The 25,065-nt window shown below is 43.1% G+C and overlaps 1 protein-coding gene across 6 annotated transcripts in view; it reads right to left on the bottom strand.

Annotated features, from left to right (window-relative positions):
• Positions 1-20,172, bottom strand: part of PCP2 (Purkinje cell protein 2) — a 43,726-nt gene extending 23,554 nt beyond the window's left edge. For 3 of the 6 annotated variants that reach the window (XM_020796289.3, XM_020796291.3, XM_078385880.1), the window contains exons 1-2: positions 7,753-7,959; positions 7,266-7,439 (exon numbers count right to left, since the gene is read on the bottom strand). In XM_020796289.3, the coding sequence (XP_020651948.3) occupies positions 7,266-7,439; positions 7,753-7,764 (186 nt within the window). In that variant the 5' untranslated portion in view covers positions 7,765-7,959. Of the gene's footprint in view, positions 1-5,759; positions 6,126-7,265; positions 7,440-7,752; positions 8,257-20,092 lie in introns of those variants that run through there. The other 3 variants (XM_020796290.3, XM_020796294.3, XM_020796292.3) reach the window with 3 other exon arrangements.
• Positions 20,173-25,065: the final 4,893 nt, after the last annotated feature.

The raw sequence follows: 25,065 nt of genomic DNA, 5'->3' as shown, positions 1-25,065 counted from the left end.
TGCTTTCCTCAGGCAGCAGTTACTGGAGAGCACCAGTGAAGGTTGTAACTAGGATGGAGCAACCGGGACTTCGCCTCGAGGTACCAAAATTTGGAGAACATTGAAGTCTAGAAGTGAAGGTGTAGTTGTTAGGAAAAATAAATGGCAATGCCTCCTGGCCCTATTTACTCCCCCTCCCCTCTTTTGTACTTTCAAGAAAAAGAGGGGAGGGGGAGTAAATAGGGCCAGGAGGCACTGCCATTTATTTTTCCTAAAAACTACATCTTTCTTTGGTAGAGAACACCAGTTTAATCCATGCCCATATCTCAGGGCAGAGTGGCAGCCCTTTATCTGTTCCTCATGAACTCCCTAGCTGTTTCTTTCTATGAGAGGTGAGGTCTGTGTATGCCACACCGTATTTTTTGCTGGGCAGTGGCAGTGCACAGCCTCTTTCCTCATAAGGAAGGTGGGCAGAGAAGCACTACAACCATCACTCACAGCCATGATGCCACACCCACAAGAGTGAGGAGGGTGTTGGGGATCACGGCCAGCTCAGGAAACAGAACGTAGCAGAGGCAGCCCCACTATCCATCTGAGGTTCAACCACCAGGCTAGCCCTGTCACTGGGCCTCATGATTTAGCTTGCTGTCTTGGGTGTACTGAAGGATTCTATCTCATTTTCAGTGTTCAAGTAAGGGTCAGACTTCCAGTCCAAGCAGCTTCTGTATATGGATTCTAGAAGGGGGCATCATGTTGACCTTCATTTCAGGCAGCAAAATATCTTGGGCCAGTCCTATTTCAACAATGGAACATTTAGGGCCAAGCCATGAAAATATTTTGCTGCCTGAGGGAGAGTAGCAAATGGTACACCTCGGCCATCACAAGTCAAGGTTTAGAGTACCCTTGGAGGGCCAAATTGTTTTGGCACCTGCAGCAGCAAATTCTGCAAGTGCCTCTCTGGAGCAGCAGAAATACAACAATAATAAATCATATAAAACAGGTTGCTGCACTTTAATGAAAGAGCTGCCTCTCTTCCGATAATTGCTTTCAGTGGGTTTGTTAACAGATGTTTTATAATGCTTGGGGGGGGGGAGTGCTGCATTGGTTCCACTGTAAGGTTTCCATTCATTGTCTCTTGGATGTACTATTTTTCACAGTAAGTTGCTCCACCATGTCTAGCTTCTGCTGTGCCAAGAAGCTGGGTTTTTTCCTGATGAGGTTGGCTTTGCCATATGAATGGATTGTGCTCCTAGTTCTGTATCATGGATGGCTCGCAAGGGGAAAGGATTCTCCAGTGTATTCTACCTGGCTTGGAGTCTCTGCTCAAGCATTACCCCATGAGTAAGAACTGCAAATATAAATATAAAGAGCGGCTTATGAGATTTTCCTACATGAGATGGAACAGCAAATGACACTCCTCCTCACCTACTCAAGTCAAGGTGCTTAGCATCCAAAGCCAGCCCAGTTATTTTGGTACCCGAGGCAGAAAATCCCAGAAACATATTTGCTCAGTCCTCAGCAGTTAAAAAAACAAAATGAGCACAATCATAATAATGTTTAAAATTAATAAGTAGTTGTCTTTACAGCATACCCCAATTAATTAAACTTGTACATCACCTTGCTTTTGACACTCACTACTCTAGACAGTTTACAAAATAGGGCAATGGGCTCCCCCCTCCCCACATCACCCACAAACAAACACAAACAATAAGGCATGACTGACTCATTTAAAAATTTTTAAAAAATAAAGTTCACAACAGCAGGGGTTATATTCTTGAAAGCTGCTTTATAAAGTCTTTAAGAATTTCCTTTAAGAATTTTCTGCCTTCAAGAATTTCCTGAAAGTCAGGAGGAAAGGGCCCTGGTGCATCTTGTATGGAAGTTTATTCTACAGAGGCCACCACTGAGAAGACCTGATTTCCCATTGTCATCTTTTTGGCCTCTCTCAATGTGGCCACCCTGAGCACTGTGATTTAGGAGAGCATGTAAAATGGACAGCTTGTTCTCTGGGGGAGACGTTCTGACAAATATCAAGGTCTTAAACAGTTAAGGGGCCAGCACCAGCACCTGGAACTGGTCATGGAAACTACCTAACTGTGAACCAGTGTATGCAAGCCAAGACTGGAGGATATGTGATTGAATTTACTAATCCCCAAAATTAGTTTGGCTGCTACATTTTGGACCTGCTGGACTTTTCATACTGGGCAGCCCTATGTAGAGAGCATAAACCTCTGTTTTTGAGATTACCAATGTATGAACCAATATTATTTGGCAGTTCCTGTTGAGGTCGGGGTGCAACTGGACAATTAACTGAAGTTCATAAAAGGTGCTCCTGGCTAAAGACAATGTTTGAGCTTCCTTGGAGAGAGCTGGATCTGGGAGCACCTCCAAGCTAAGAACCTGATCTTTCAGGGGGACTTTGACCCTATTCAGACCAGGTAGATTTCCCTCTAACTGGCCAGATGAATCTTCCGCAACAGGCTCTCCATCATATCTTGATTCAGTCTCAATTTATTGGCCCTCATGCACTCCATTATCAAGACCAGGCAGCACTCAAGGTCTGTCATCAGTATACTAGTGGCAACACACACCCCTCCAAACTCTGAACAACTTTTCATAGTGACTCCATGTAGATGTTTTAAAAAGTATTGGGGAAATAATTTTTGCCTGTGAGACCCCATAACAGAGTTTCCAAGGGACCGAGACAACATCCTCAAGCTGTACTATCTGGGATTTGGCCATCAAGGAAGGATCAGAACCACTGGAACACTGTGCCCCCGGATCCCAAAACTTGATAATCTTCCCAGAATGATACCATGGTATCAAAGGCAGTAGAATGATCCAGGAGCACCAAAAACGTTATACTTCCCGGCAGCTTCCCTTAGGAGGTCATCATGTAGAGCAACCAGTGCTGTTTCAGTACAATGATGCAACCTAAACCCTGACTGAAATGGATCAAGATCATCAGTCTCCTCTAAGAACACCACAACTGGTCAGCCACCACCGTCTCAATTAACACCCAGGAATGGAATGTTTGCAACCAGGGTTTTAAAGGAAGACCCCTCTAGCTCTCTAGTGCACGAGAAGCTCTCAGCTGTTTCTGTGTTTGAGAAAGTACTGTTCTTTAGAGCAGTGGTCCCCAACCTTGGGCCTCCAGATGTTCTTAGACTACAACTCCCAGAAGCCTTCACCACCACCTCTGCTGGCTAGGATTTCTGGGAGTTGAAGTCCAAGAACATCTGGAGGCCCAAGGTTGGGGACCACTGCTTTAGAGTGAAAGAGAATAATGCCTTCTGTTGGAAATCAGCAACTAAGAACTGGCATTGTTAAAGCTTCTGCAGAAGGGACTCAGGCTACAATGCTGGTAAAGCTTGCAGAGGGATGGAGCCAGGATGTTTTAGGATTAGGAATTAAAGTCATTCATCTGCTCCGGACAGGACTGACTAACAATCAGTGCGGTTTGGTCACCCTTTTGTACGGAAGGAGAGAATACAGTGAATTAGAGACCATGTTTATTGGAAGGATTTGGCTGCGGATATCTGAGTTTATTAGTGGAATTACACACTAGATCTAGAAGTAGAATACAAGGCAAGGTCAACTCTACCAGTAGGCAGAGTGAGGCAACTAACGTGGGCAACCTATACTGGGGGGGGGGTAGCAGTAGTAGACCTTAACTTTTTTTCTAGACCCCATAGATGTTTTCCCTTCTTGGTGAAACAAATTGTTTGTGCTGTATAACAGATCTTACGCCACCCCTAAACTAGCCGATCATCCTCAGATAGCATGGAAGAAGCTACCTCAGGATGAAACTACACAGCGGGGAAAACACAACTTGATCCACAAGGTACTTGCACTCTATCAAATTGGATTTCCACTGGTGAAATTGCTGTACCTGTCCAGACGACAATTTACAGGAGTCAGCAGGGCAAGGCAGAGGGCTCCGTTGGCAGAGAACTCCAACAGCAGAAGCTGACTTAACAAGGTGTTAATTGGTCATTTCAAGTTCTCTGTTTTTTCTTCATTTAGTTCTTCTAAGTGCCCTAAGCAAAACTCTCTTCCAATGCTGAATTGGTTGGAGTTTTTTTTAAAGACACCCTGCAGAGACTAGGGGTGTTTGGCTGAGGGGAAATGACATCACCACAAGCTCCCCTTTGCATCAAATGAGGCAATTTACTGGCAGAAAATGAACAAAATCAATATCAACCTGATTGGAGCAAATTTAAACTTTAAATTTAAAGCTGACTGGGGAAAAAAGAGATGATTCCTGGCTCAAATAAAGATGATTTCACACCTCGCTTCCACACATTGAGCTGTACAATGTATAGTCAGTAGGTTTTAATTCAAATTCTTCTGAAGTAAATTGCCCCCCCCCATATAAAACTGGTGCTAATGCAATGTTAAACTCGCAGTCCTGTCGTCTTTTGTACATTGAATGCAGAGGGGGACCATCTGACTATTTTCCTCAGGCAGCGAAGATATTAGACAGCCCTTACGAATGCTCCCAAGCTATACATCACAGGCTCAAAGGCTGAAAGCTACTGCAGACATAGGTCTGATTTGATATCTCTTCCTTAAATAGTTTGCCATGTTTTTGAACTGCTCTAAACAAACATACTTCATCTGGTTTCTTAGTATCAAGCTTGTTTATTCTTTAACACTCATGAAATAGCCTGGGGAAGAATATAAAAACATCTCCAAAGAATACCTGTAGGATTTGTAGTTCAGTGTTTTCAATTTATGTCTACTTCGTAGCTAATTGTCATTAGCATTTTAGTAGAGTTAAAATCAATTCGTCAACTCCTTAGTTTGTCAAAATGACATATTTGAACAAAAGGGAGATTTCTTAGTATGAATCAAAACCTGATGGGAGCAACTTCTGACCCAAATGCACCAGGACTGTGAAATAATGGATCCTGCCATTTGCATGCCATTCATGCAAACAAAGATTATTTAAAACAATAGAAAACACACACTAGACATGTAGAACTGGTGGTGCCAACCAAGAATGGTTCTGGGCAGGGCCAGCTCAAGATATTTGCTTTCTGAGGTGAATCAGTAAATATGTCTATCTCCCACCTGAGAAAATTATACACTGTATGGTACTCTGTACTAACCCACAGCTGAGTTGCTTTCATACCCGAGACATTAAACTTTGCAAATGCCTTTTCCAGGAAACAAAAAGAAAGTAATAATAAACAAAATCCCTAATAATTTCTTTCCCTTTCATGATATTCCAGTTGAGTCATCTGAGACATGCAGCTCAGTGTGTAACAGTAGGATCGGCCTGAGCCTACGGGGAGGGGAAATAGGATGGGCAGCATAAAGCGAGAACATGTACAAAGGATAGAACGATTATAGCTGAGCATTAAAATGGAGGTTGCTAAAGAGAGCCAGTAGAACTGGATATGCCAAAATGGTACCAGCACAGAGTCAGTGAAACATTTTCTTTCCCCTAGGTCTCTAGCAATCACAACTCCCACCTGTTACCAGAGCATTGCCACCCCGCAGTTGGGAAAGTCATGTTTTTCGATTAAAACTCCCAGAAACCTCTATGCTGGCTGGGAGATTCTAAGAGTTCTAGTCCAAAAAAAGTAAACTTTCAGAACTTTGAATTATATCAACCAATCCTTTTTAAGATTAAAAGTAATTTTTTTCTCCTCTGAGGCTCAGACTCGGAAGATTGCGGAAGACCAAACCCCAAGGCATACGGTACTGTAAAAACCGGCCCCATGGGTCAGATGGACTCCTCATTTAGATGTCTCGTTGTGCTTCAACCTTACCCCGCTTGATGGGTTGGATCCTGCTGCTGGGGCTGCCTCTGGCGCTGTCTCTGGCGGTACCTGTGGCACTTCCTCAGGAGCTAGAACCGGATCTGAGGCGGGCTCTGAATCTGGCTCTTTTTTTTCCTCCTCTTCAGCTTTGGCTTCTACCGTAGTCATGGTCGACAACACCCCTCCTATACACACTGCTCAAAATAGGTTCCTTCCTTCCTCCAGGGATAAAAGCTGTTTATCTCTGTGACTTGGTTGCACAGGACCTCTCAGGGCTGTGTGTGCACTTTACGCGCCCTCTGGCCACTACTCCAGCCCTGATGCCCTGACGCTGCTCTTAGTGATTTATAAAGAACTGCTGCAGCACTAAGCATCCCCCCCCTCCTTTCCCCGGCTCAATGCCACCCCTCCCCCGCATGGCTTCAGTCCCCACAAAGGGATCAAAATCCATATTTTAATAAACACAGGCGTCCAATCTGCTCCATCCATCCGATCCCCATAATCTTCATAAAGATTATCCCGGATAATTGTATCAAAAAGAGCCAACACACACTTCATTAGTGACTGTGTTGTAACTGTTATGTCCATGAGCATGCCTGTGTGGGTGCGTACATGTGTGGTATGGTGCAGTGGAAGTAAAGTCAGCAGCCACTCTTCCTTTGTGTGACTCTGTAGCCCTTATTTTGATGTCTCCTCCTTCTGGCTGCTTACAGGATTTAATATACCTTGCTTCCTTGTACTAAGCTTCCAGTGGTTGGAAAACATTATGAGACACTCCATTTCATGTTGGACATGACACCTTCCACATGAATTGCGTACATCATATTACACCTAGTGTGGAGAAACTTTGCTCTTCCAGATGGTTTCAGCTATAATTTAATTCCCCTGGCCATTAGGCCATGCTGGCTGGGGCATCCGAGGGAATTTAGAGCATCTGGAGGGCCAAAGGTGCCACCGCTACTTCTGTCTTATACCCTTCAGTCTTGTGCCTGCTTGCTCTGTCACCTCTAGACCTCAGGACGTGGCCAACAGCTGTGAACTCTGGCCCTCAAGCTGCCTCACAGCCCTGGACCAGCTGGGTCTGGAGCACTGAGCCTAAGACCTCCGTTGGCCACAGGGGGAGGAAGGGCTGTTGAGTATCAAAATTTGACCTGGCCCAGCTGTTGTAGTTGGCTGGCTGTTGAGCCCCACAGGTGGCAAGTGGATCTTTTGGGGCACGGGAATGCCAGGAATTAGTACAGCTTTGCAGGATCAACTGTGGCACCAGTTCCTGGATCTAGATTAAGGCAGTGCCATATTGCTACACTAGGCAGTGTGCCCAGCAAGTCTTGGCAGGAAGCTCTAGGTCACCATGTGTATGACTGGTAAGGGAAGCAGGGGATAAGGGCTGACCCTAACAGCAGGGGGTGTCTCACAGAGAGAAAGCAGGGACAGAGCACGATGAGGCCCAGCATGAAGGCACCGGGGGTGGGGGTGGGGAAGCACATGGGCATCCCAGCATGTCAAGTCACTCACCGACAAAGATGTCTTGGAAGGCACCATGCTGGTGTAGCGGGTGCTGGTATCATAGTCCCCGAGGAAGCCACTAGGCAGGGCCTGGTATGGGCGACCAGGCATGGACAAGGCCCGCAGTGAGCAGAGAAACAACCTCTGAGGGGGCTTTGTACCTCTAAGCCTCTTCTTCATGATCTACAAAAACGTCAGGAATTAAGGGACCAGCTGAAGAAGGAAAGGAAAAGTTGATGCCCTCCATTTCATTATCCTTCTCTCTCCCCTTCCCCCCCCCCCCCCCCGCATTTTCACATTCTTTAAAATCTACTGTGCTCTTCTCTCTCTCATTTTTCTTCCTCAACCATCTGGGGTCTTGTGCAATTGTCTGTGGCTCTGACAGCTGCAGGAACTGCTGTTTTCTTGCCCCCCAACAAGACCCTGAGTCCCGTAGTGACCTTTTCCGCAACCCTGATAGACTTTGGGTTTGCCTCTTGCAGGAAAGGCTACCTACCTGGGTCGACATGTTCTTGCTTTGCAGGTAATGTTGCAGCACTGCAGTGGAAGCCTTGGATCAGGTACGCTAAGAGACAAGTAGAGTTGGGCATCATAAACAGAACAGCTTACCAAAAAATACATTATACATTTCTCTATCCCTTTCTCCCTTCTTTCCACAGCTCTTCTGCCACTGTGAGTGCCTGTCTAAGGCAGGAGGAAACAATATGACTGGAGCAGCTATGTCATGGAAACTGCTGTTGTGTTTGTACACACACACACACACACACACACACACACGGGGGGGGGGAGGGAGGGAGGATTATTTCAGATCACCATATTTCTATATAACTAATTCTGTACTTCTATAGAATCCCTGAGGATAGGTGCTGCTGCTCTATTGTATCTTTTTTAAAAATGGTGCTAAAGCCCCAAATCTGGTTGTTTTTCATCCCTGCTTCTCTATAACCCAACTTCCCTACCCAATACAAGCATCTAAAGATTGAGCATAAAGCATCTGTTTTGCATCACTTCCTGTCAAGTTAGAACTGTTAAGGAAGAGATACTTTGAGATCACAGGAGACCCTTAAAGAAAAGGCAGGCTACTCAGGGGAAAAGGCACTAGCCCTAACCAAAGGTGCTCTGGAAAATTTCCAAGTGGATCAGTTTTCTTTCACAGCCATGACTCACACAAAGCTAACTAATTTGCTAAATTGGAGTCTTGAGATGTTGTGAAGACTATCCTTCATCATGCTGGTGTTCTGTATCTGTTTTGGACAACAACTCCCATAATCACTTGATGGGAGTTGTAGTCCAATGCAGACAGAGGCTTCAGTGTGGGAAGGCTGTGGTACACAATTCATCTATGACCCCTTCTGCTCTATTCCTCCATTCCCATTGTTTCTACATTTTTCCTTCTCCCAGTAGTAGGTAATACTCATTAATTCATTGTTCATTTTATTTCAAAACCGACTCAGCGATGTCTGAATGGCTGTTGGATTCTGTAATAAATACACTGAATTGGAAGTTGAAGCTGGTTTTATTTTGTGATTTAGTGTGAACATGGAAGGGTGACCTTCATTCGTGCACTGGCCATTTTGACAAACATGCTAGGCCTAAATGATAGGTCCCATTCTTCTACATGCTGACCAGCAGTTGTTGTTAATAACACCTCACTCCTCTCTCTCTCTCTCTCTGTCTGTAGTGGTGCAAAGTCAGGCACACAGACAACAGGATGAAGGTGAAGACACTTGATGATCCATTGGTTCTCTTTCAGCTCTGCAGTTCTATGATGATGAGGATGATGAAGACATTCAACATACTTAATACTGGGTGTATGCCATATCCATTCCACATCTCATTCACCTCTTGTAATAGCACTCCCTGTTGCCTACCTAAGAAATTTGTGACAAGCAGCTCCTTGTTAACCCAGGTGTCCTTAACTGCACAGCATGAAAAAAATAAAATAAAAACTGGCCACAATTGTTGTTGTTGCCTTGGAGGGCAATTATGTCATTCATTCTGACAGACCTTTTATGATAACATGACAATGATAATATCATTCAGCCATGAACACAGATACAGTGGTGTCCCGTATAGCGACAATAATCCGTTCCAAAAAAATCGTCGCTATGTAGATTCGTCACTACGCGGGGCAAAAAAGCCCATAGGAACGCATTTAAACACGTTTAATGCGTTCCTATGGGCAAAAAACTCACCGTTCTGTGGAAATCCTCCATGCGGCCGCCATTTTCGCTGCCTGGTAAGCGAGGAAAGGGCGCGAAAACACAGTGGGTGGCCATTTTCTTCACCCGGCGGCCATTTTGGAACCGCCAATCAGCTGTTCTTAAAACATGGTTATGCGATAATCGGTAAGCGAAACGCTTACCGATCATCGCAAAGCGATGTTTTACCATCTAAAACATTGTTATGCAATCGCTTTTGCGATCACAAAAAACACATTGCTATGCAGATTCATCCTTAAACGAATTGCTCGTTATGCGGGGCACCACTGTATTCAGACATCTGGGTGGGCAACAAGGGCAATAAGTTTTGGAAAGGGCTCTCACCCACACCCCATGCTTCGGTATTGATCATGATCCTGGTACTGTGTGCCTGGGGCCAGCTCTACCATCACAGAGAGTCACATAAACTGCCTGAGCAGTTCCTGGGATCCTGGCCATTCCCCTGCTCTGGCAGACAGAGTTGCACATGGCACACAGGCTCTACTGGTGCCCAGCCCCCCCCCAAAAAAACTACTACTCTGTGTTCAGGTGTCATAGGAAGTTACTATGCCATCACCAGCAGGAAGATTCAACTGCAAGTTACTTTCTTTCTTATAGGGAATAGGGTGGCTATTAGCCTTGCCTAAGGCAGAAAAATGTTATGGATCAGCAACTTGAGCAAGAGGTAGAATGCAATAAAAGAGTAAGACCAACCAAATAAACCATTTTACGTAGCCATCCCTCCAGAGATAGATGCCGCATCTATAAACCATAGCCTCAATGTTTCACTCCATATTGCTGAGGAAGTGGGTTGCTGTCCACAAAAGCTCACACTAAAATACGTTTGTTAGTTTCAAAGGTGCTGCTATCATATCCCCTATCTGATTTTTAAAATAGAACATTGTGACAGTGACAGATGTTGAGCTAATAATGAAATGTAACCTGGACTGCCTTGTCTTTCACATGATATGTTCAATAAAGATAGTAAACCAATGCTGTGAACATTATGCTTCCTACCATGAAGTCATGCAACCAACATTCATAGTCTGAAGGGCCGGTGCGAGTCAAATGCAGATCCAGTAACAAGATAAACAAGCACAAATAAAACAACTTCGATGATAACTTACAAATAACAAAATCATTAAGAACTACAGCATGTGTATCTCAAATAGGAAATTCAAGCATATGCCAAAATAGCTTTAGGCAGCTGACTGACCATTTAGTAAATAATGTATACCCAAGCTTGGATTGCGCACTGGTTTCCCCAGTTCAGTTTAGAGGCCATCTGGGAGCTTTGGAATGTACACCAACTGGATCTATAGCAATTGTGCCCCATCAAAATAAATTCCTACACTTGAAAAGTCAGGGTAACAATCTGCACTGGAAAGCCAAAACAGCTATAACATTTTTGCATTGTTGTACATGAAATTTGGAGACATGGTAGATCCTAGAGAAAGGAGTAAAACTGCCAAATTTCAAATCCTTTGTACAGACTACAACAAACTATTGTTTAACAACACTGCTGCATGTATGGATTATTTTGACTGACAGGTGTGGAGCAGTGTGAGTGCAATTATAAAAGATAATGCACAGTTCTTACCAAAAACGTATCCAGTCTTTTTAAACAAAAAGTCATCACACTACATGGCTCCCCCACTGTGGCCAGTAAAACATGCAGCTTACCTATTTCCAGAAAGAGATCTCCTTTAGCAAAGTGCTAGATATTTGGAGAATTTGACTATTAAAAAATAATTACAGGCATGTCTTCTCAAGAGCCCGATTTAACTGTTTCCAATCTGCAGTTTTAGATGGCCGATATTCTGGCACCCTTTATGAAAAAGGATTATGTCCTTATGAGGATAGAGAAATCGAAACTCTGAAGCACGGCCTTTTTGAGTGTAATTTTTACAGAAATAAGTGTATCAAATTCCTCGAGCCTATAATGAATGCTTTCCCAGGTAGGAATCTGATTTGGCATATAAAATATTAGTGACACAGACAAGATAACCACCAAATCAGTGGCCAAATTCCTGCTCTCTGCCCAAAGAATACGAAAGACAAGCTTGACCTCTACCTAACCCCGTCATAAAAAACAATGTATGGGTAATCTATTTTATTAATTTATACTGTTTTAGCTATCTTGAAATGTTTTAATTGCTTCCATTTATTTTAAATATTACATGTATGTATCCTAATGGGTCGGAGGCCGCAAATAAAAATTGACTGATTGTATACAAAGGTCTGTATAGTCAAAGCTATGGTTTTTCCAGTAGCAATGTATGTTTGGATGTATTCCTATCCATTCTAAAGAAAATCAACCCTGAGTGCTCACTGGAAGGACAGATCCTGAAGCTGAGGCTCCAATACTACTTTTGCATATTCTCTCTCTGGAAAGCCCTGAAAAGGGTCGCCATAAGTTAGGTTTGACTTGACAGCACATCACTATTTAATTCTTATTATTTATATGCCTCATTATATGGCATATAATACTGTATGGCATTTCTTAGCCAGACACATTTCCTATGTAGGGAAAAGCATGCAAGCGATATATCGACAGCTACTGTAGATACCTCTGTTTCAAGATGCCTGAATAAGCCAAGGGTGGGGAATTGTGGCCCATGGACCTAATCTGGCCCTGCAAAGGGTTGCAGCATAGCCTGCAATTCTCTCCTTCACCTGTTCTCATATGATTTTCAAAACAAGCAATTATATTTATATATTTTCATACAAAGCTTCCTTTGTAAGAATTGCATAATGCCAATGGCAATGGCTGTCTTTGGAAAGAGCACCTAGGCAGTTAAACAGAACCAGAGTCAAGTAACTATGTTACCTATAATGTAATACACCTTTGAGGACATAATATATATATATATATTTTTGCAAAAAAAGAGGAGACATAACGGTAACACTCTTATTTCCTCCCACTTAAAAAGTAATACTTCCTCCTTACTTTTTTCATTATTTGTGAGGAGATGGAGCCATCCTTGAACTCAAAAAAGGATAAAACAACATGATAAGTACTGTAACTGCATTTCTTTCTTCTTCTTTTTTTGGTAACGTTAATGATAATGCATTAATTACATAATGAATTAAAATTCCAAAAGTTACTATCCAAGCTCTGGTCAAACCTGATATGCAGTCATCCCAACTATGCTGTGGTGTAAAATTTCCTTAGGGAGGGAAAAAGATCAAATGCAACTTTATCTTTTTAACAGTAGCTCGATCCGTTAGATTTTTTTGACATTAAAATTTTGGTCCAGCTACTAAAATATTTCATCAATAAGGCCTTAGGCTATTGCAAAGGTTGATACTCGCAGAAACATTTGGTGAAATATGACATTAAAACAAAATGAAACAAAAACTCGCAAGCAGCATAAATTTGTTGATTAGAATATCTGCATCTCACCCGTCTGCCCCAATGCCGCCTCCAGCATTTATTTATTTGCTTGCAAGCGGTTGATCACTTTGATTTGAAAATCCCAAAGCAAACATCTTAAGTCTTAATCAGAAAGGCAGAAAGATATGAAACAAGTAAAAACAGAAGTGAAGGTGAAGATTTTTCAAGGCATTTTGATGGTGTTGTTGTCAATCAAATGTGAGCTCTATCAGGAATGTGAAGAAGATCACACCAGCCATGACATGCTTGTTTCCACAGATATCTTACCTTTGCTAGGTTTTCACATAACTGTTGTATATTTCACATTATGTGAGGCAACGTTCAGCTCAGGTAAGATTTGCTATAAACTTTGCTGGGATGAATCTCAATATGAACCTTAGTTAGATCAAGACTTAAGGGGACATTTTAGAACCTGGCCTGGGTGCTTGCCTGATGCTTGATGTGGGTGTTCTCAATGGCTGAAAGGAAGCAAGACTTTGTTTCTCCATTTCTGAAGATTTCCCTGTTGATCTCAAAATCATGGACATGAACAGCTGTCTCCCTGGGTTATTTGCTTAACCTGAATCTCTAACCCTTATTCCTAATTGATAGCAACAGGACAGGAGGTACGGCAATAAGAAATGAAATCAAGGACCGTACCTAGTGGTGCCAAGAATGGATATTCCAATTTGTATCAGACTGGCAGGAATTACACTCCAAGTTGATCACCATTAAGGGGCTACATGGAAGAAGCAAACATGGGGAGAGAGATGACACTGCATTTTAAACCTACCCCATCTGTCTTCAGCATACAGGAAGCAGCCTTACTTTAGGTCAGAATTTTGTTCACCTGGTCTGGTACCATCTGTTCCAATTGGCAGGATCTTTACAGTCATCAAACAGTGAAATATCTCCTACCATCTGCTTTCTAGTCGTTTTCAATATGAGAGGCTAGGAAAGCATTTACTTTTTAATTGCCTTTTTTAAAATAACTTTTTTTTAAAAAAAAAAGGCAATTGCTTTGCCACATCTACAGTTTCCCTTCTCCTTTTGATATGCAATGCACTTAATGAACAACAATGGAAAGGTGCACCAGAACTTTTTCTTTCATTCTTTCTTCCTAAACCAAAGACATATCAATGTTCAGGTCAGTATCCCAACTCCAGCTGTTCTACACCCTTACCTGAGATGCTTCTCACAAGACGCCACCACCATGTGAGGAGGAGCTGTTGTCTTGTCTCACATAGTCTCTTCTCAATTGTGCGATCCCCAGTTCCCATCCACTTCCAAATCTGGGTCCCATAGAGTTTTGTGGCCCCTGGAGCCTTGTTAGTATCGACAGCTGTTGCCTTTTGCCAACTTATCTAAAGCATGTTTCTATAGTGCTGGATTTCCCTGAGGAAGCATTGGTAACAAAGGGAGATGAGAAGCTGCAGATAGAAAGCAAAATTGAATACCTGAGGGAGAAAAGTATTCATTTTTGATAGAAAAAAAGGGCAATGGTGACCACCAGACATAGAAGGAAGATGTATGTATGTACACGCAGGTGTAATGCATTAAAATAGCTTTTTGCAAGTAGGCTGTTTCTGGAGGGACTGGATTCCAACTTCAGAGGCCCTAATGCACGGGAGGAACTGTTCAGAAGGGTGGTAGCACTTTCCTGTGATACAGACCTGTTTTGTTCAGCTGTGGGAGTGGGTATGGAGAGAGGAGCACAGAGTAAGAAAAATTACAACCGAGTTAGCAGAAATAAGAACAAGGTTAAAAAAAGGATTGGGTGACATCTTCATAGAACCTGCAGAATATCGTTAGAATGTGAGTTTTGTGTCCTTCAGGATTTCACATCACTTTGGCCATCAGTATATGATTAATACATTAACAGTGGTTATAGTGACTTTGTATGCATATCTAATTTGTCCTGACTGCTAGTGTAAGGTCTAGGTGAGGCACAGAACCCCAGCCCTGTCTTCAACAGTTTTAAAATTTGGTCTGGCCTCATTAAGAGTTACTCAGTATTCTCTTGCAAACTCTAGCTGTAAGAAGCAGCTATTTTGTGCTTAAAGGGAAGGATGGTATCTTAGGGTAGAAGTCAGAAAAGAAGTCAGATTAGTCTGTAACTTCCTTGATTATATGAGGCATGTACCACCCATTCTTCCCATGGAGCTGGCCCCAAAACGTATGCGAATGTTGCACATTCATGAGGCCGTACTAAACATGACCCCGTTTTTCTGTTTTACTAGCACAGGACTCCTGTACTTGCTTACAGACTCTACAAAGTACATGCCAAGCTACTCCTACTCGACCAGTGTTACATAAAGGATAACAAACACCTACTTGTCTGCCCTACAGAATTGCTGTAAGAGCAATTGTCACTGAAGAAAAATGGCAAATTAAAGAGTTTGGCATAAATTATAGGGAAAGGGAAAGGGAAAGGTTCCCCTTGACAATTTGTGTCCAGTTGTGTTCGACTCTAGGGGGCGGTGCTCATCCCCGTTTCCAAGCCATAGAGCCAGCGTTTGTCTGAAGACAATCTTCTGTGGCCACGTGGCCAGTGCAACAAGACACGGAACGCTGTTACCTTCCCACCATGGTGGTACCTATTTATCTACTCTTATTTTGCATTTTGCATGCTTTTGAACTGCTAGGTTGGCGGGAGCTGGGACAAGCGATGGGGGCTCACTCCGTCATGTCTTCTGACCTTGCAGCACAGAGGCTTCTCCAGTTTAAACCGCAGCGCCACCATGTCCCATACATGAATGATAAAGAGTGGCCTATTAAGTGCAGGCAGGTGGGACTCGTCAGCCCTGGAAGGCAGCCCATCTAGGAGAAGGAAAACTCTTATTTCAAACCCCCACTGAGGTGCTGCCATCACCGTCCATGCCATGAGGGAACAGGCCGGGTAGATGGGACTTGTTCAGCCCTGGAAGGCAGCTCATCTAGGAGAAGGAAAACTCTGACTTCAAACCTCCCCTGCCTTGTGGCTATATCCACTGATGGAAAAGGCTTCAGGAGTAAACCTTGAGGCAAAAGCCTGAGCTGGAGTCCCAGAAGCAGTTCGTGTCGTTCTGGCAACTCCTGCGACGTCGCTGAAACCAGTTGTATTGGCTCTTGCCTTTCCTTTGGACTATTTCAGTGATGTGGAGAGGGGGGATTTGCTGATTGGGTAACAGCCTATCCTCCATATTATTCTACCCAGGCTTCATGCCCTGGAGAGGACACTCCAGCTTCGCGTACAGCGTCAAAACACTAGACACTGTTCCAAGTCCTCCATTCAGAGCACATTACCATAGTTTCTCGAGACTGAAGGATGCCTATGTCTATGTGTATTAAGTGCTGTGAAAGTTTCCTCACTGCTTTCTCTCTTCACAGCCAACAGTGTTTTCTTAAAGGAGCTGTGATGTGAATTTAGAAAAGAGAGTTTTGGGTGGGACTTAAAATACCTGCATTGCCAAATTAAATAATACACCTCGGATCTACTGAGAGGCAAGCTATGGGAATTTTTTAAAAATGTAGAGTGCAGATGATGTAATCAAATTTCAAATAAATTTATTGTCATTGTAAGTATATACATAGCATACACATACGAAATTCACACAGACACCCAGAGACCAGACCCACATACACACACATAAAAAATCACCAAACACTCCCCACCCACTAAAAATCCCCCACTAAGAGCACACACATCTGCACCGCAGGCTAAATAACACTGTCCAACTGCTCGCTGCTGGTGATCTTCAAGTTGATTATTAAATGCAATTTCACCTCTGGGATAAAAACTATTCAGAAAATGTGTGGTCCGAGTCTTAATTGTTCTGTATCTTCTGCCAGACGGCAACAGTTCAAAAAAGTTGTGAGCAGGATGGAAAAAGTCTCTAAGGATGTTGTGTGACTTTCTCAGACAGCAAGATGTGAAGATGTCATCCAGGGTTGATAGCTGGAGCCCGATGATTGATTCTGGGCAATTTTAATGGTTCTCTGTAGAGCTTTTTTGTCCACTACAGAGCTGCTCCCAAACCGTACAAGAATGCCATAGGTTAGGACACTCTCAGTGGTGCTACGATAGTAGGACAGAAATAAATGCTGAGATAAATTTAACTTCCCAAGCATTCTCAGGAAATACAGCCTCTTCTGTGCCTTCTTCACTAGCATGTTGGCATTTATAGTCTGTGAGAGGTCCTCTGAGATGTAAGTGCCCAGAAATTTAAAACTACCTACCCTCTCCACTTCCTCACCGTTTATGTACAGTGGTAAATGTACATTTCTCTTCTTCCTAAAATCAATTATGAGTTATTTAGGGTTTTTTTAATGTTAAGTGTAAGATTTTCTTTACACCACAGTATCAACCTTTGTACTTATTTTCTATAAGCAGACTCATTGTTCTTATTTATGAACCCCACCACTGTCTTATCATCCGCAAATGTAGTAATTGCATTGGTGTTATACAGTGGGGTGCAATCATGTGTGTACAGGGAATAGAGGAAGGGACTTAGCACACAGCCCTGGGGAGCTCCTGTACTTAGTACCAAGGTAGAAGAATGGTGAGATCCCATCCTTACTGACTGTGGCATATTTGTCAGAAAGTCCTTTACCCACACACAAATTTTCTGAGGTAATCCCAGGTTGATCATTTTAAAAAATGACCTATTGGGTAGAATAGTATTAAAAGCAGAGCTATAATCCACAAACAACAGCCTCCCATAAGTTTCCTGTTGTTCTAGGTGACTCAATACAGTATGGAGAACAATGGACACAGCATCATCAGTAGATCTATTTCTCCTGTATGCAAATTGCCATGGGTCCAAAGAAGGTGGAAGACTAGCCTTAATATAATGCAGCACCAATCTCTCAAAACATTTCATAACAGATGTTAAAGCTGTTGGTCTATAATAATCGAGAAATATCACAGCTGACTGCTTGGGGACTGGCACTATAATAGATGTCTTCAGGCAAGTGGGGACAAAACACTGCAGCAAGGATAGATTGAAAATATCCGTAAAAACTCCAGCTAATTCTGCAGCACAGCCCCTAACAACTTGTCCCATGATTCCATCTGGTCCAGCTGCTTTTCGAACGTTAATATTCTGGAAAACGCATCTCACATCTGAAATCTGCAGTAGTAGTGGTTGTCTTTTGATGGTAGATTCTAGTGATATACTATAGATAGTAGGTGGTAGAATAATCGTTGTTCCTGTTTCCACCTCAAAACGACTGAAGAATTGATTAAACTGCTCAGCCAAAAAATCACTGCTGCTACACAGACTGTTTTTGTTACTCTGCCCTGTGATTTGTTGCAGGCCATGCTATACCTGAGGAGTATCAGAGCTCTCAAGATGTTGCTCAATCCTCCCACTGTACATAGCTTTGGATCCCTAATACCTTTTCTCAATTTGGCTCTGGCCTCTCTATACGGTAGCACTTCACCAGAATGAAAAGCAGCATTTCTGGCTTTTAGTAAAAGGTGCACTTCTCTTTTTAGCCAAGGCTTGTTCTTAGAAAACACTCATACTTGTCTGGTGGTAGTAACAACATTGATAAGGCTTTTGATATAAAACAGTACTGTCAAGGTATAAGTATCAACATTGCCCTCCTCAAACAGTGCCCATTCAGTGCTCCTAAAGCAATCCTGAAGTTGCTCGGATGCACCCACTGGCCACACTTGTATTTCTCTAATTGATGGTCTGATTCTGTTAACAAGAGGTCTGTATGATGGAATCAAAAACAGAGATATATGATCTGAATGTCCCAAACTAGGCAGTGGTTTCATCTTATATCCATGCATGATGTTACTATATACCTGATCCAAGGCATTTTTCCCTTTAGTCGGACAGTCTACATACTGATGAAACTCAGGGAGGACAGTCTTTAAATTGGCTTGATTGAAATCACCTGCCACCACCAGCACTCCATCTGGGTAAGCCTGCTGCTGTTTGCTGATCGCAGTTAACAAACAACTCGTAGCTGTGGTTATGTTAGCATCAGGAGGTATATATATTGGTTGTGAGTTATTATAACAACATTAAACTCACGAGGCAGGTAAAAGGGGTGGCATTTCACTGTCAAATACTCCAAATCAGGAGAACAGTGAATATCCATTATTTTAACATCCGTGCTCCAGTTATTGTTTGTGTAAACACAAAACCCCACCACCTCTGCTCTTCCCAGATCCGATAGTCCTGTCTGCTCAATGTACTCTGCGTCCTTGTAGTTCTATTACAACCCCAAATATTTTTCTGCAGGGAGATAGCATGTTCCACCTCCTCAGTCTTGCTGGGTAGAGATCCAACATTTGAAACAAAAAGGCTTGGCAATGCAGGCTTGTGAGAATTTTCACCTAGCCTCACTCGTAATCCGGCCCTGCAACCTCTTTTCTGTTTGCGTTTTCTCCGTGTTCGTTTCTTCCTGACAGGGAGAGCAAGGGGAGTAACCCATGGATAGGCAGGCAGTCTAAAGAGCTCAGCTGGAATTGAGTTGAGACCCTTGGTTCAAAGTTGCAGCCTTCTCTATCAATAGTTAATAATTCTTGTCGTCTGCAATTAATAGCATCCTTGTTCTTACTCCACATGCGCTAGCTGGCACAGAGCAGATGGGTCCAGAAGGTGTTGCTGGAGCCTGTCCAGTAATTAGGAAATGAGGTTGAAATGCGAGCAACAAAACAATTCTAAAGTCACTCTTTAAACAGCTTTTGCTTGTGGCTGCTTGCAAGGCTTTAAACAGCATTAGGGGCTAGTTGCATAACTGCAAAAATAGCAAGAGCCACTTCACCCCTTTCAGGATGATAGGGACAGAGCTTGGTTATGGGAAGTACCATGTCTCAACCTTGTTGAAGAACCCTACAAAAATGCAGCAGCGGCAGCATGGATCATGCAATAGGAAAATCTCTGTTTCCAGTAGAGGAAGGGGCTCACAGTGACAGGAAGAAGTGGTAAGAAAGAGAAATTGCTAAGGCAATTGCCTGAAGAATTATGTGATGTTGGTGACATTTTGTCTCTTGAGCTGACAATGGCTTTGCCCTGGATATGCCTTCTTCAAAGCTGTGTGCAACTTATGGCCAATACAGACTACAACAAACTTTTGTTAACAATACTGCTGTATGTATACATTATTTTTTTACTGACAGGTGTGGAGCAGTGTGAGTGTAATTATGAAAGATAATGCACAGTTCTTACCCAAAATGTATCCAGTCTTTTAAAACAAAACGTAATCACACTACACAGCTCTAGTTAGCCCCACTGTGGCCAGTAAAACATGCACCTTACCTATTTCCAGAGAGAGATCTCCTTTAGCATTTCCACCTCCCATGAAAGATGGAAAGTTGTTTGCTTAGCTCCTACTCTGGAAAGTTGAAGCTGCATGTTTAGAACCAGCAGCTCCGCCCCAAAAGTATCTGATTGACCCCCTCCTCATGGTCAGCTTGAAACCCATTCAGGGAAACAGTGGCAGTAATTCATCACCCTAGAATCCATGATCCACCTCCACAGCAGCTGCTGTAGAGCAATTATCCAAATGGATATTAATTGCAGATGGTAATTCCCAATCAGGGATCAGGACTAAAAGCTCTACACAGAGCAGATTGGGCTGGGGGTGTCCAAGGCAGAGAGGAAGTGGGACATCAAGTAAACATGTTGTAGCAGGCTACCAGGATCTCAACCCCTTTCACTGCGTTAATTAGTAGACAGCAGCCAGGCAGGCAAGGAACAGCTGGTTAGGTCATGATTTCTTTTTTAAAAAAGGGAAGCTTGGCCCCCAGGTCTAGGAGGAAGGCTTAAGCAAGGACTGGTTCACGCATTATGCACCAGCAAAATCAACGTCAGCAGTACATGTAGACACAGCAGGGCATTACCAACCGCCCAGGTTCACAGGTGGTGTTTGCAAACAATGTACACATCTTTAGAACATTAATGCTTAGCATTTAAACTGACACCCAAATGTAAATCATGAAACATTCCTTTTTTTAAAAAACCCATTGTTCTTCAAGTTATTTAGGATGGCTCTACTCTACTACCAGCATGTATATGCAGGACCGTGTTATATAGGTGCAAACACATCAGGGTGGAATATAGAGAACAAATTTGCTTCTTTTACGCAAACATATATAGGGGCTATCGGCACATAAGCATTAAGTGTTCACACTTTAAACTGTGCTGTGTGAACACATGCAATGCTCGCCTACATGCCACCAACTGGGATTGCAACATAACGTGCAGTGCTACCCTGAAAATATATCTGACCGTATGTACTCAAAACTTCATCCCAGAGAGCCTTTCCTTTCACAGCCACAACAAAATGAGATTGCTTTATTGCATACTGGCCTTTTTGGATGAAAAGCTAGTTCATGGATTAGACTTTAAAGTACTATATTACCTCCTTCTTCCCTGGTACAGCCCAAGAACGGCGGAGGGAAGGGAGACAAGCCTCTACTTTTAAACTAAGCAGGGTTTGTTTTTACAGGGTCTCTGGTTAATTTATACAACACTTTCTTTGAACAAAGGGACGTGGTGGCGCTGTGGGCTAAACCGCAGAAGCCTCTGTACTGCAGAGTCAGAAGACCAGCAGTCATAAGATCGAATCCACGCGACGGAGTGAGCTCCCGTCGCTTGTCCCAGCTCCCGCCAACCTAGCGCTTCGAAAGCATGCAAATGCGAGTAGATAAATGGGGACCACCTCGGTGGGAAGGTAACAGCATTCCGTGTCTAAGTCGCACTGGCCATGTGACCACGGAAGATTGTCTTCGGACAAAAACGCTGGCTCTATGGCTTGGGAACGGGGATGAGCAACACTCCCTAGAGTCAAACACGACTGGACAAAAATTGTCAAGGGGAACCTTTACCTTTTTACCTTTCTTTAAACAAGGCAGGCTCACCTGTCTGTTCCATTACCCCAGATTTTTCAATAACTCTTATTTCATCCAGGGCTGGCAGGCATGTTGGCCCTCCAGATGCTGCTGGGCTATAACTGCCACCGTCTGTCATCCCTGCCTCTAACGGCTGAGCACTGATGGGAGCTGTGGGCCAACAACTTTTGGAGGGCTGCAAGTGGTTCGCCCTTGCCTTAAGCTAACCAGTCCACCAGGGTCAAATATAGCAGAAAACACTGGAAGGTCCCACCTCGAATTAATATGAGAAGGGAAGGGGAGCGTTTCAAACACTAAACCAAAGCTTAGTGCTTATGTCAGAACCAGGTTCCTTTTATGATGTATGAAGGGACAGGGAGATTGGTCGCACTAGAGCGTGATATGATCTACTATGCTGCGAGACCTGATTATGATACTGTGATACTGTATTATCTACTATCCCAAAGGGACACAAGAAATTTCCACAAAAGAGAAGGAGATTGTCAACAGGATGTATGCATAGGTAGCTTTATAGCAAAACATTCCAAATAAATAGGTATATTAGTCTTGTCCCAATGGGAAGATAAAAGGAAAGAGGAAAAAGAGAAGGGTGGGGGAAGGCACTTAAAAAACCTACAGACATTACTATAATACTTTGAAGACTAGCAGACTCATTTTAGTGTCAGCTTTTGTGAATCAGAATCCACTTCCTCAGATACAGATTTTGATCCTTGAAAACTCAGATAGAAATAACTCAGTCTTTGAAATGTTATAATATTTTGCCTTATTTTTCATTTCCTTTTCTTTCTCCCTTTTCCTTTTTCCTACTTACAGCAAAAAAAGTAATTCATAAATGCAGTCCCTTGACAATGTGATGCATTGACCTCATTTGGTTATATTTTTTTAGCCCACTGTGTTAGAAATGGATGAACCAGAAATCTGTAATCTACAAGGATTTTCAAATTAACAAAGTATATCTCTAATTTATACGAGTCTCATTATTTCTGAATTCACACCTGCTACTGCAAAAAAGAAAGAACACTTTCAAAATTTCCATGGATCTTCCAACCCTTTAAAGCATACTTGGAATATCATAAGATTGGCATGGTCTCATTTGGGGAAAAAGGGACGTGGTGGTGCTGTGAGCTAAACCGCAGAAGCCTGTGCTGCAGGGTCAGAAGACCAGCAGTCGTAAGATTGAATGCACGCGACAGAGTGAGCTCCCGTCGCTTGTCCCAGTTCCCGCCAACCTAGCAGTTCGAAAGCTTGCAAATGCAAGTAGATAAATAGGGACCACCTCGGTGAGAAGGTAACAGCGTTCCGTGTCTAAGTCACACTGGCCATGTGACCACAGAAGATTGTCTTCGAACAAAAACGCTGGCTCTATGGCTTGGGAACGGGGATGAGCACCGCCCCCTAGAGTCGAATACGACTGGACAAAAATTGTCAAGGGGAACCTTTACCTTTACCTTTTACCATTTGGGAAAACTAAGTGTCATAGAAACTTATTTTAGCTGAACATTTTCCTAAAGCACAGCTTCAGCCTAGACTGTAGAGCTTCTATTCTTTATTTGGTCTATTTTGAGTTTTGGGGTTGGATACAATTATTGTTGTGATAGAAGTCTATAATCTTGTATACATGTATTTATGAGGAGGAACTATTCAACTCAGTGTCACTTACTTCTGAATAATCATGCACTGTGAGGAAAATTTTGCAAACAGCAAGTCAAGTTTTTTGTACCAGAGATATTTCATTTCCTTTCTGTGTCAGGGTTGTATGTAAGGGACACCACCTGGAACATCTGGAACAAAGAAGGAACATTGCCTTCTTTGATAAAGTGACTAAATTAGTGGACCGAGCAAACACAGTGGATATAGTATACTTAGACTTCAGTAAGGCATTTGATAAGGTAGACCACAACCTACTTCTGCATAAGACAGAACAAAGTGGGATACACAGTGCAACTACCATATAGATTTGCAGCTGGCTGACTAACCACAGTCAATGTGTGATCCTCAATGGAACCAGATCTACGTGGAGGGAAATGTGCAGTGGGGCCCCTCAAGGTTCTGTCTTGGGCCCAGTGCTCTTCAACATCTTCATAAATGACCTGGATGAGGGGATTGAAGGAGCACTCATCAAATTTGCTGATGACGCAAAGTTGGGGGGAATTGCTAATACTTTGGAAGATAGACTCAGCATTCAGAAGGATCTAGACAGACTTGAACATTGGGCCCTATCCAATAAGATGCAGTTCAGTGGCAGGAAAAGTAAGGCCCTGCACTTAGGCAGGAGAAACCAGATGCACAGGTAAAGGATAGGTGGTACCTGGTTCAAAAGTAGTACCTGTGAGAAGGATTTAAGTGTCCTTGTGGACCACCACCTAAGGATGAGTCAGCAGTGTGCTGCAGCTGCCAAGAAAGCCAACACAGTTCTAGGCTGCCTCAACAGGGGGATAGCATCAATGTCATGGGAAGTAATAGTACCACTCTATATCACGCTGGTGAGGCCACACTTGGGAGTGCTGTGTCCAGTTCTGGTCACCATAATACAGAAAAGACGCTGAGGCCCTGGAAGGGGTGCAGAGAAGAGCAACAAAGATGATAAGGGGGCTGGAGGCTAAATCCTATGAAGAACGACTAAAAGAACTAAGTATGTTTAGCTTAACAAAGAGAAGACTGAAGTGAGACATGAATATCTGACTGGTTGCCACAGGGAAGAGGGCATCAATTTATTCTCCATTGTGCCTGAGGGTAGGACAAGAACCAATGGGTGGAAACTCCTCAGAGGGAGATCCAACCTGGAAATAAGGAGGAATTTCCTGACTGTGAGAACCACTAAGCAGTGGAACAGCTTGCCTCCCAATGTTGTGGGTGCCCCATCGTGGGAGGTTTTCAAGAAAAGATTGAGCAGCCATCTGTCCGGGATAGTATTAGGTCCGGGACGGTATGAAGTCTCCTGCCTTGGGCAGGAGGTGGGACTAGAAGACCTCCAAGGTCCTTTCCAACCCTATGATGATTCTACGATTCTATGATCTTTTCTGAAATGAGAACAACAGACACTGAGCTACAGTATATGGGGGGGGGGGAGCCAAAAGTTCAGCTTACTACATGACCTCTGAAAGAAAATCCCAGCTCTCAAACGTGCTCAGTCCAAACATATTTGTATAAAAACGATACACAAAAGTCATGTGTGTCAGTTTTTTTCAGACGATCTCACTGTAGATAAGGAGAAGTGAACTTCACAACATGGGAACATTCAAACACGAACACAGCATTCACACAAATATTAAAACAGCAAGAAGGTGAGGCTAGGATACTTGTAGCTGATGGACTAACTTTCCAGAGGCAACATATGAAAGCACACAATACAGAATGAATGAAAGAAAAATCAAAGTG

The sequence above is a fragment of the Pogona vitticeps genome, chromosome 2, assembly GCF_051106095.1.
Source record: "Pogona vitticeps strain Pit_001003342236 chromosome 2, PviZW2.1, whole genome shotgun sequence".
NCBI lineage: Eukaryota > Metazoa > Chordata > Lepidosauria > Squamata > Agamidae > Pogona > Pogona vitticeps.
Note: the sequence above shows the minus strand (reverse complement) of the source record. Positions and strands in the feature narration are given on the sequence as shown.